The sequence below is a fragment of the Corvus moneduloides genome, chromosome 5, assembly GCF_009650955.1.
Source record: "Corvus moneduloides isolate bCorMon1 chromosome 5, bCorMon1.pri, whole genome shotgun sequence".
Lineage (NCBI taxonomy): Eukaryota > Metazoa > Chordata > Aves > Passeriformes > Corvidae > Corvus > Corvus moneduloides.
This window is the reverse complement of record NC_045480.1, coordinates 40,442,438-40,454,599: the sequence shown is the minus strand read 5'-3', so window position 1 is coordinate 40,454,599 and position 12,162 is coordinate 40,442,438. Positions and strand designations below refer to the sequence as shown.

The 12,162-nt window shown below is 35.4% G+C and overlaps 1 protein-coding gene across 6 annotated transcripts in view; it reads right to left on the bottom strand.

The window, feature by feature from the left end:
• Positions 1–12,162, bottom strand: part of MARCHF1 (membrane associated ring-CH-type finger 1) — a 230,599-nt gene that overhangs the window by 40,678 nt on the left and 177,759 nt on the right. For all 6 annotated transcript variants that reach the window (XM_032108627.1, XM_032108626.1, XM_032108623.1 and 3 more), the window contains one exon: positions 6,359–6,409. In XM_032108627.1, the coding sequence (XP_031964518.1) occupies positions 6,359–6,409 (51 nt within the window). The remainder of the gene's footprint in view (positions 1–6,358; positions 6,410–12,162) is intronic.

The following is a 12,162-nucleotide window of genomic DNA, read 5'->3' as shown; positions in this document are numbered from 1 at the left end:
CGTAGCAACACAATATTTTTCATTCATGAGTCTCTTCAAGGATGCATCATTCCAGTCATTACCACTTTCTTAATAAAAATGTTTCATACTTCTTAAAAAAAATGTAGGCAGTTGGAACAAAGGATGTACCAGATTTTATGCAAAAGGTGCAGAGCCATAAGACCAGCAGCTTTTGACTGTCTGGAGGGAACTCAAAGGAAATTTAGCCTATAGGAAAGGTGAAGCACAAAACATGTATTTTCTTTGTTACTGGATTTTGCAGCCCTTTATTTCTGAGGTAGTCAGTACTCAGAGAGCCATTCAGAATTTCTATTCCAAAGCAGACATCTGTTTTCACATGTCTCTCTATCTGCAAGACTGCAACCCTCAAAACATTCCTATATACTGCACAGCTTCCACTCAGATGATGCTCCTGCCATGCTCTCACAAGTGCATATGCATGTGAGTGCACACACCCACCATATTCTTCCTTTGGACTGGTGGACTGCACGGGAGGCAGACTGGATAAACTCCCATCCGTGAGGATATCAGTTATTGTTATATTTGTTATATAGTTATATTTGAACAACTCCATTCTGGTGTGTATTTGATGTCAATTTATTCCATCCCTAAGGGAAGAGAGAAGCCTAAATGTGCCAAGGCAAAAGAGTTGTAGTAAGAATATTAAAATGACTAAAACTAAATAAGTGAAACCCTGAGAATGCATCACTGCAAAAAACAGGAGATACCATATTTATTATGAAGTGCAATAAACCTAAATCTGCACGAACACCCCCAATTTTGTAACTCTGAAGAGATAAAGTTTGCTTAATTGTTTTTAGGACAAATACATGAAATGGGCTTCAGAGTGCCATGGTGAAAAATTAAATGCCATGCAAACACTTCCAGGAGCATACATGTAACAGATCATCATTATTATTTACATTTATGGAGATAATTATAATAATTATACACAATAAGCATCGGTAATAATTTGTATCCTCCATTTACTGAAAACAAAACAGCTACTTCTGTATGATATTGGCTATCATAGGATAGGACTGAATTTTGTGATAGCAGAAATTAAAATTATATACAGGCGTTACACACTGTGTAAGCTTGTATAAAAACAAAAATTGTGGCACAACCCATTCCACACATATATGCAGTTTTATCTGGATGCATCAATGTGACACATTCAGGTATACTCAGAAAACACTGTTGATAAAAACAGTGATTTAATAAAACTGTACACATTCTTGTATACATACAATCACACATTTTTATGTATTCCCTCTCAGTAGAACATGAGTTTATAACAGGTCCAAAAAAAAGCGTATCCAAGAGTAAACTGAAATTGAATTATTTTCTAATAGTTGCCCCCATGTGCTTATTATCAGCATATATTCATGCAATTTTATTCAGAAATTCAAGTTTTGGGCAGACTTACATAAATTCTGCTGTCCTGCCTTTTGTTAAGCTAATTGTAAATAAAGAATAAATTGTATGGACAAACCACAAAGCATTCTCTACACATAAAAATTAAACATTCATATCTAGGAATTTAAAAAGTGCGGAAACAGTTACTATGCAATGGATCTAAGTCTAGTTTTTCTGGTTTTCTGCCTTTTATTTTTGCCTTCAAATTCTGTTTTGATGAACAAAATCTTTTCACTAACTTGTTTACTTTGCACTGTTTTCAGTAAATGAGAGCTAAGCGCTAGGTTAGGCTTCACCTTTCATAATAATGATTCTGTTTATGAGCAAGAAGAACGATTTGATGACTAACATAACACTTATACTCATATTTTAATGCCAGTTTTGTATACCTGGTATTATTTATTGTAAAAGCACTTTTGAAGGATGACATTTTACGCTTTACAAGAGCAAGGACTTATTTTTTTGCTTGATTTGTTTTCTTTTTTGAAAGCCCTAAGTTTTCTTCTCAGTTGCTCATTACAGTAATCTAGAACCTACACTTGGAAGGGATGGGGCTACATGGTTCCTTGAAAAAAAAATCAACTACCAATCTGGAAGAGATTTCATTTATGATTAATGTGAAATTGGCAGAGAACAGTAAAAACTGTGGATCAACTTGTAGCATTGTAGTTCCCTATAGCAAAACACAAGGGGTCACACAGCCAGTCTTTAGGATTCAGACATGCAACAGGTGATATTGGAAATGCTGCAATCCTGGTGCTGGCAATCAAAGTCCATGGTAAGAACTTCTTTAAAAAGAACATTTGAGCTCCTTTATGTTTTTTTTTCACCATAAAACCGATCATTCCTCCTTACAATAATGCTGACAGGAGACATTATGTGCTCTCTGTTGGTGTCACTGCCTCAGACATGGTGGCATGTTTGGCCCATTACACACTTACAGTGGGTAATAGTCAGTTCTGCCTCAAGCTGTGTAAACCATCCACACTGCCATACAGGACTCTTCATACAGTCACCTTGTACTGAGAGAGGATGAAATACTTGAGAGTATCAAAATCCATGTGAAAGATTATTCAATCTTAATGGAAGAGATTAAATGGTAACTTATAATTCAAAAGGATAAATATTGTATTACTTATTACAGAATTTGATACCCAGTTTGTGAAATTTATTTGAGAGTCACAAACTGAGTGGCTCAAATCAACAATCAATACATTGGCAACAATAAATTTTTCATCTAGAACTTTAGTGAGCACTACTTTGGCATCCTGGTGCCTTTTGGTTTTCGTTTGTATCTTACTGAGAGGAGCCCCACCCGACACAAGAAATCAGAAATTGCTAACATACAGTAAAAACAATTCTTTCCTTCTTTCTTTCCTCTATTGTTATTCATATTCTAAATTAGAAATGTGAACATTATCACACAGAATATTCCAAAACAAGCACCTCACTTCCTGATATAACTCAACAGAGTTTTATTAGATGGATGCTTCAGAGACTTGTAAATAAAAAGTGTTCTAACACCTGCTCCAGGTTTTTGAGAAGTAATTGAGGCAAAAAAAAAATCAGGCAATTTGCTCCAAGCCTGATTTTCCCTGCACTGAAAAATAAGCCCAAGGTTCCCATCAGAGAATTTCTAATCTTGCTGCTGAGAGAGCATCCTTCTCTAATGAGCTCTTGAATCATAATTAACATACAGAAAGATAATTACAATGTTTTAGAAACATTTCTTCCAGAAAGCATTTTAACATAACCAGGCAGCCTCAGAAACACATATAAAGCATAACCTCTACAGACTGTAATTCAGACATGAGATTTGTTCCACTAGTTAACCACAACAGAAAACAATGAATCCACCAGATCCTTCTCTGACTAGCTTTCCTCTTAAATTATACATGTGTTTAGGAAGACATAAGAATTTTAATGAAAAAAGCTACAGCACACAGAAAACTAAGCAATGTCAAGTAGGTAATGGACAAGGTCAAGTTTTTCACTTACATAGATTTTAAACACATGCAGATAGGACAATTTCAATTCTGAAATCCAGAACACTGCAAAATACTATCTTTTACAAAGAATAATAAAGTTCCTTCTGCTACCAGCAACATAGGAAATAGGTGGGGAAAAAAGTCTAATGCTTAAAAAAATAGTAATAATTTAAAATCATCAAAGCTGGTTCATAACTCACATTTCCAAATACTTTATATTTTTATTTATGTGTAGGTTTCTTTATGTAGATAGGTTTTGAAAGCTGTAACTACTAACTAGGGCTACACTTTTTCCATACAAAGTAATGTGAAATACTGATCAATCCAAAATATGATTTAATAATCTAACGCTAGCAGGGAAGAATGCAAAAAGATTGTTTCTTGATTTCTTGATTGCACAGGAAAAATCTAGGTTATTACCAGAAGTGCAGCAAAAACAGACACTGATACATTTTCCTAATTGTCTCTGATTGGAAAACTAACAGAAGCAGTTGCTTTTGGAGTTCCAGGGCAGTTTCCTTGATATAAATAAATGAAGTGTGAGGTGAATGAATGAATGAATGAATTCCCAGGTGGCTTTTCACTGAAGACAGCCACAGCTGTCAGTCAAATATTTTAAGTTTTGTTCTTTCATTTGCCTTAAATAGTCTATTACTGAAATTCTTGCCAGAAAATTATATATATATACATATATATATATATATATATGCAATAAGAAAAGTCCTTGCAACATGCTAAACTCCTGTACTCTCAACAGACAGCAAAAATGAATGGTAAAATCGAAGTGTTGGTTCCCCCCCCCTCCCCCCCACATCCACTCCTCTAGGGAATGTTTGATTTTAAAATCTCTGGATTGGATAGGTATATACTAACTAATATCTGGAAAATAATAAATCAAAACCATTCCTTCTCATTATAACTAAGTAAGACATATTCAATGTTCAGCAATTCAGTTTAATCTGTAATACCACAAAATTCAGAGTTAATGTACCTAGCATGCAAAATTGCCCAAGCATACACTGCAAATGTCAGGTGTCATCTCCGAATAAACAACTTAAGAGCATTATGAAATATGAATCTGTATTTACAGAATCTATGCTATATTTCATTTCACAAATGAAATATACAAAATCCAGTGGTAGCTACTCTGCTCTGGGGCAGGAGCTCCATCCAGCCAAGGGTGGAATACACAACACACAGTAATTCTTAAAATATAATTCTATTTGACCCTTTTAACTTACACATACAGGCAAAGGAAAACAGTGAAAGACAATGTTTTGATGACACTAATTTATAGTTTTACATAAAGACTATCTAATTTTTCTGCCCATTGAAATTTTTATTGTGTGCAAGATCTGACACTGCACAGAACACAGCTCTTGCCTTTGGCATGTAGTTTATCCGGCCTAGAAGCTTTCAATCTTGTTCTGAGGAGCAGTATTTTACTATCACTTTCTGCCATGCAATATTAACCTGCAAAGTCAGGTGTTTGCTTTTCTATGTACACACACACCTATAAAAACCTGCTTTATCAAAAAAGCATTTTGAGTCAGACAGCAAATGAAACTGGAATGCTAATCAAATGTCTTTCAGCATTTGAAAAACTTCATTGACAGGTAGCTTCTCATAGAAAAATTGATCCAAAACAATGAATGATGCTATAAATCAGAAAAAGCTCGAGTGCAGGACTGAAAACCTGTTCTTTTAGCTTGCAACTAAAACCAGTGCAAATATCACTTTCTAATAAGCAACTATACTGATTTGTGCAGAAATCACTTCAAAATAAATGTTAGGCACTGGCATGTTTCTCATGTCAGTGAATACATTTATGCTTTGTCACAGTGCAACCCATGAACCTGTATTTCAAAAAAGCAGAAAAAGTCATACTAAGTCATAATAGATTTACAGTAACTATAGCTAGAGACATGCTTTTAAAACTCTTAATTAAAGTAATTACTACAATTCCCAGTGATCAAGTTTGTAAGTCTATAACTATATAATTTTTAAAGATAGGCAGTAAATCTGGGAGAGTTTCAGCCATATCCTACAGCAGGCTGGATATATTCTACATGTTTTTCCCTGTCTTCCTTTTTCCCTTTTTTATGTAAGACAGCAGAACTTACCATAGAACTAGTATTTTAAATTAAAATCATAGTTGGGGTTTGTTGTCTTTTTTTTGTTTTATGGCTCTGAGAAGAAAAAGGTTTTACACTGGGTACCCCACAGAAAAAAATATTGTAGGGAAGAGGTTTAAGGATACTGTGCTTACCCTGAATGCAAAATGTTTAATATTTATAATCAAGCATAATGCATGGCAGATGTTTAGGCTTGGATTCAAAAAATTGTTGAGTTTTTATCTTTTACCTCCTGTATATACTGGCTTTTTGGCATAGATTTCAGCCACATCTGAACCAAAAATACAGAAAAAAATGGGGTTAAGCCAAGAGAACTCCAGTACAAATCATATTTTGCCTTTCCTAATGTTTCCTTTCTCTGTTTCCTAGAAACCAAAAAGCATCTAGATGTAAAGTTCTGGCTTCAGGGAACCATATATCCCTGTAAAAGGAATTCAGAATTCAGTTTGAAATGAAGACAGATTCATAGCTCTACACATTACAGCTGTTATTATTTGGGTAGGGCAGGAGGAGAAAAATGAAGTAGTAATTCTATCTTAAGCCAAAGTGTTAAGGTAACATTAAACACTTGGGGAAAGCAGGTGAAAAAAGTGCATGTGTTGTTTGCTAATTATTATTACACATTTTACAGTAATGACTAATTGTGTATTTATGACGGAGTTTACAGGGTAACCATAATGTTCTGCAGCAAAACTTTAATATCTGGGTTTTGTAAATAAAATACTATATAAGGAATATAATGGATTTAAGTACTGTATTATATTTAATAACCTAGTTTTCTTTAAATCCTAGAAAAAGGAAACAGATTTCACATACCTTTGAAATATTACTTGATCGACTTGTGGAACGCCCTGGGGATTTGTCATTCTGGAAAACAAAATTAAAAGATGAAAAAAAGTTATGTCATTCGGATTCTACCTAATCTTTTCTGTGATTGTGAATGCACAGAGATTCTCTTCCTCTATTTTCTTCAGTTTGGCTACCAACTGTACACTGGAAGACAGTTCAAGAAATAAACCACCACAATAGTCTTGAGAATTACATGAGTAAAAGTTTTTAAAAGGTTCTGTAAGAAATTAATGCTAGCATTTAATTTCCGTTTATTTTGAGGTTTTTTAGAAAAACCATTTTGAGTGAAATGAATAATCAGTGTTCCTCATGAAAACTGGTACTTGTGTATGAAAAGGAAAGTTTCATCACAAAAATAAAAACTTCCTAGTCACACTGAACATATTCCTGCTTTAAAAAAAAGTAGAACTAATCCTCTCAGGAAAATCAACAGTACTAGATGACATCCTGGACAGATATGTTCTGAGGACAACAAATTGTAAGCATGCAGAGATGCAGTTCAATTAACACCTACTCCTCCATCCCCTCTCACTCTTGCAAACAACACATATGCACAAACCAACACCACAGGCTGAAATACATTAATAAAGTGTATGTCAAAGAGCGACCTTTCTAGAGCACATGTTGGTTGTGGGATTTTTTCTAGCAATCCAAATGAGGGAGTGGAGCAGGGGTTCAAAAATTTGTTCAGTATTTACACTTCCCTGGCAATTGATTCAGCTTCATTTACACTAAAAAGGTAAGATATTTCAGAAACAGGGCTCATCCCCTTAGTAAATGCTTGTATCTTAAGAGAATCAAGAAAATATTTTTCACAGCTTTTGAGAATGTACGTTCAAACACTCACGTGAAACACTCATGTCAACAAGACTGATTTTTACCTAGAAGGAGTTGAACTAGGTATCATGTGTAAGTCTGTTAGATAACCTACTTGGAGAAACAGGGGGTCAAAACCCAAAGCAGAGCTTTCACTTCTGTAGCTTTATTTGCAATTCATGCATCATGCAAACACATATATGCATACATGTCCACAAGAGGCTTTCAACCCATCTCTCCTCAACCTGTATTCAATATAACTACAGAAAAATACAGAAGCTGACAGCTACCAAAGGCTAAATTTCCTCCTCTGTTAATGCATGTCTAGTCCAGAAATTAGTATTTCCCCAATACTTTGTAGCACAGAACAGCTTTGCAGTGGCAAAAATGACCCAAAAGAAACCTTAGGTAATTTATCAGCAAACATAAAAACCCCCACTTTTATTTGTCATTTTTGTATTTAAAAAGCCACTTTGATCTCAATCCCAGTGAGCACACCCGTATGAAAAAATAGTTTTAAAACTACTTGTTGTTTCATATACCTATGTATCTCTCTTCCTCCAGATTGTACGTGGCTTATGTTTTTATTCCATCCCTCAGTGCCATCATTTTTTTTGTATTTTAAATATTAATACCCTGAACTCTCTCTCCTTTGTCTTCACTAGCACTAAGTAGCACAATGGACACTTGTCATCAAAATGAGCACCACTGAGCTCCCTGACCACACAGCATTTTCCGTTTTATTCTATCATAGAAACTAATTCTCGGAACTTAACCACCTTCAGGTTTGTCAGTCTCATCTTTTTTTTAAAGAAAAATTAAAAAAAAATAAATTATTTAAGTTATGCATTCATTTATTACATTTTGTCCTTGAGGGTGGCCCCACTTTGAACAGCGACGTGTAGTAGATGATCCTTTCTGACCTGAAGTATCCTATGATTCAAATATTACTTCTGTGGTATATTATCCCCTGTAGCTTTGGTAATAAATTCATAATTGCTTATCCTTTCTCAACAACATTAAATATATACAGTTTTGAATGTCTGCATTTATATCCATAGAAAATACACTTTGGATATTCTGGGTACATCATTCAGAGGAGCTCTGCTTTGACCTCAAAATAATAGAACTTATGGACCCATGAAATTAATTCCCATTTTGTGGTTAGAAATTATGAACGGGGATCACAGCTGAGAGGCTCCCTGCTAAAAGCATGTAGCCTTCATTGTCCATCACTTGGACTAAAAAAATTGTCCATCACTTGGACTAAAAGTGAACCCTGGAACTCTAACTTCTTTTCTTTCAACAATCTGAAATTCAAGATTCGTTTTCAAAATCTGTTTCTTGACTACAACTCTCCAGGCTTTTTACATGATTCATTTTTCTTTCTGGCACATTATCTCCTTCACTTGAGTTACAACAAGATTCTCACTCTCCAACTGAAAATTTAGAGCATCCATGCTCTGCAAAGTACTGCTCATACACTGAATGGGCTAAACTGAGAAAAAGAGTGCAGTCTAAACAATTTTTTTTGAAAAACAAATAAATACATTTAATCATTATTGCTAGGTTCAGGAATTTCACAGTAATTTATCCTGAAAATCACAGTACAAATAGAACAAAAAATGTTGCACTAAATAACAGTACATAAATCAAATACAGAATTCTTCATTGAAGTTCCTATTCAACTTGCATGACTATGCATACAACAAAAGAACAGAACAGAAAAGTTATGGCAAAATCACTTTTGAAATGTGTCATTAAAGAGTGTCTGCATACTTCTGTTTTAACGATTTATGTTTACGAAGTACTCACATTGTTAAGAATAATTGATTTTTGTTATAACTACATGAAGAGGAACTATCTTTATTGAAGAATGCTTTCCCTACAAGCTTGCTAAATGGGAAGATTTTTTTTTTGGTACAGGTTCAACACTAATTTACATTTTTAAAGTTAACAACAAAACATAGAATATGCTGAGTTGGAAGGGACCCACAAGGATCTTCACCTCCTGGCCCTACATAGGACCTCTCCAAGTGTCATGTGCCTGAGAGTATTGTCCAAATGCTTCTTAAGCTCTGCCAGGCTGGTGCTGTGACCACTTTTAATATCCAACCTAAACCTGCCCTGACACAACTTCAGGCCATTCCCTCAGGTCCTGTCACTGTCACCACAGAGAAGAGATCAGTGCCTGCCCCTCCTCTTCCCCTCACAAGGCAGCTGTAACTGCAGTGAGGTCTCCCCTCAGCCTCCTCCTCTCCAGGCTGAACAAACCAGGTGACCTCAGCTGCCCCTCATACAGCTTCCCCTCAAGGCCCTTCACCAAATTTGTGGCCCTCCTTTGGACGCTCTCTAAAGTCTTAATATCTTTTTTATATTGTGGTCCCCAAAACTGCACACAGGACTCGAGGTGAGGCCACAGCACTGCAGAGCAGAGGAAAGAAGTAACCAAAGACATATATATTCAAATATCTATACATATTTTTGTGCATCAAGGAAATCAGATTCAATTTCCTTAATCTTCAAATCAGATTATTTCAAAGAAAGTAGCATTCACCTTCTAGAATTACACTTCTCAGCAGGAATTATTTAATGTCTGTAAAGAGGATTTTTGATCTCCGTGACTGAGTTTTCTAAACTTATACGTACACAGTTCTGGCCCTTGAACAAAGTGAAAACAAGATATTCAGAGACCTCTCAATAAAATTCTTAAACTGTGCTTTCCTCCAGTCAACAAAATAGCAGCACAACTCCTCCCAAGACTCCACCTGGACAGGCACAAGCTTTTTGGGTTGTCTTATGAAGACCACACTGAAATGCCTCTCCTTATTATCAGATGTCCTGTACCACCAGTATCTCATCTCTTGTATCCTACACTACATCCTGCAAGCAGTCATCAAGTATCTTTGCAAAGATGTGATAGCAGAAAAATAAGTTCCTGTAACTATTCCATTCGAATATCAAGAAGAATCAGTCTGTGTTTGTAAATTTCCCAAGAATTCGGTTTTACCAAGATCACTTACAAGGATATAATTGAAAATTAAATTCAGCCTTCAATATAAATTCTGGGAGGAAGACAAAGGAGAAATAAGACCACAAAATTTCAGATTATGACATGTTCATAAATGTGCTTTGGGAGGAATGTTACATGCACCTGTCCCACCACATAATAAAAAAAATTCTGTATGCAATTAGTAATTAAAATATTTAAAAATAATTTCAAAATTTCTTTTTTTTTACAACAGTTTTTACAACCTCCTAAAACTTCATTTCAGCCCAAGACTGGGTTTTTGAAGTGATATTAATTTCAGTCACCATCTTAAATCTAAGCCCATTAAACTTTCTAATACTTAGATACAGCTTCTTGGTTTTCGTTTTTTTTTTCAATTTGGAAATGTGACTTGGACTGTTTACAGATTTTTGCTTTTAAAGCAAGAGATAAAACTCTGACTGGGTAGAGGAAGATGTTAGTAATAGCAAATTTCTAAAATACTGCTGTGAACAGTTCAGGCTCTCATTAAAAAGAGGAAAGTAGGAGATTAGCTGGTTGTTTTCTGGCTCATATATAAATATTCATATGCACGGTTAACAATTTTAAGTCTTGCTGGGCAGCACAACACATTTTAAACTAATCCATTTGTCTGGTTTCTTTCCTCAGCTGCCCCTTGTTTTGCTCTGGCTTTGAGCATCACTCGGGCTGACCCAAGCACCTTGCTAATGGATTGCACTTCATCTCTCTGAAGGGAGCACAAAAGCATCAAGAATTAATCAGGGTATCTCAGTTCACAGGAGAATCTTAAGCAACAGCTTCTGTCATACAATTGCACCCAACCCACCCCCAAAAAAACCTCTTTTACAAAATATTTTGTCTTACTTTTCTTTTTTGTGGACTCTAATCTTTGCATCCCAGTGGTGCCACATGCTGCTTCACACATGTGCGCACAGTCCTCAGGCTTAGAGTTCCACACATGACTGCAACAACAGATTTTCATCTGGAAGTCATGTCTCATGTCACAAAAATAAATGCCTCCTAAGTGTAAGCACAACACAGGCCAAACGAACACAGTTTTGCCTGCCTGAAGTGCCTCTCCACATAGTACCCCCTCACTGGATCTGCATAGGAGCCTCCTCTCGGCACCTTTTCACTTCTAGAATTCTGAACGGGAGCAGAAACTGATTTCCCTTTATGGCCTGACCTATCACATATGTAGATGATCTCAAGCAGGAACATCAGCTGCTGAAAGAGCAGGAACTGACATTATTAAAATTAATGTATGGACTTGATACACTTATTTCAATATCTCAACATAAAAATGGAAAGACAAAATCACAAACCAGGAACATCTGCTTTAACTGTTAACCAAAAACTCCAATGCCCATAGTTAACTAAGACATAAACACCCTGTAATTACTGGGCATCATGCATAATTTTACTGGAACCCAGAATTTTTTCAATATGACAAAACTGCTAGATTCAAAGTGCCAGGTGACAGAAAAAAAAGCTCACTGTGAATATTAAAGACTGTGATACAGATGCAACCTTTCATTAAAAGAATGAAGTACAGACAATAGAAATCTATTGATGAAATTAAATATCAACAAAATACACGGAATATTACCATTTGTATTATTCACATATACTGTATTACACATATATAAACATCTAAAAATACATTACTATCTCTTAATCTATTTGTATGAATAGATATGCAAATGTATTTACTCTCTACTAGTTATCTGCTACTGTGAATAGCCAGAGCCAGGATAACACTGTCTCCCATGGTGTGGCTATTGCTACATTACCCAAAACCTACTGCAGTTTCTTGTGTTGGGAGTCCACATTTTTAAAACAAATACAAGCAAATCACTGTCTATTTGTAACTATTTATGCCAAGAAGATAATGGTTATGTTACTACTGACAGAGCATACACCCTGCCTCTAGGCAAGTTTGGAC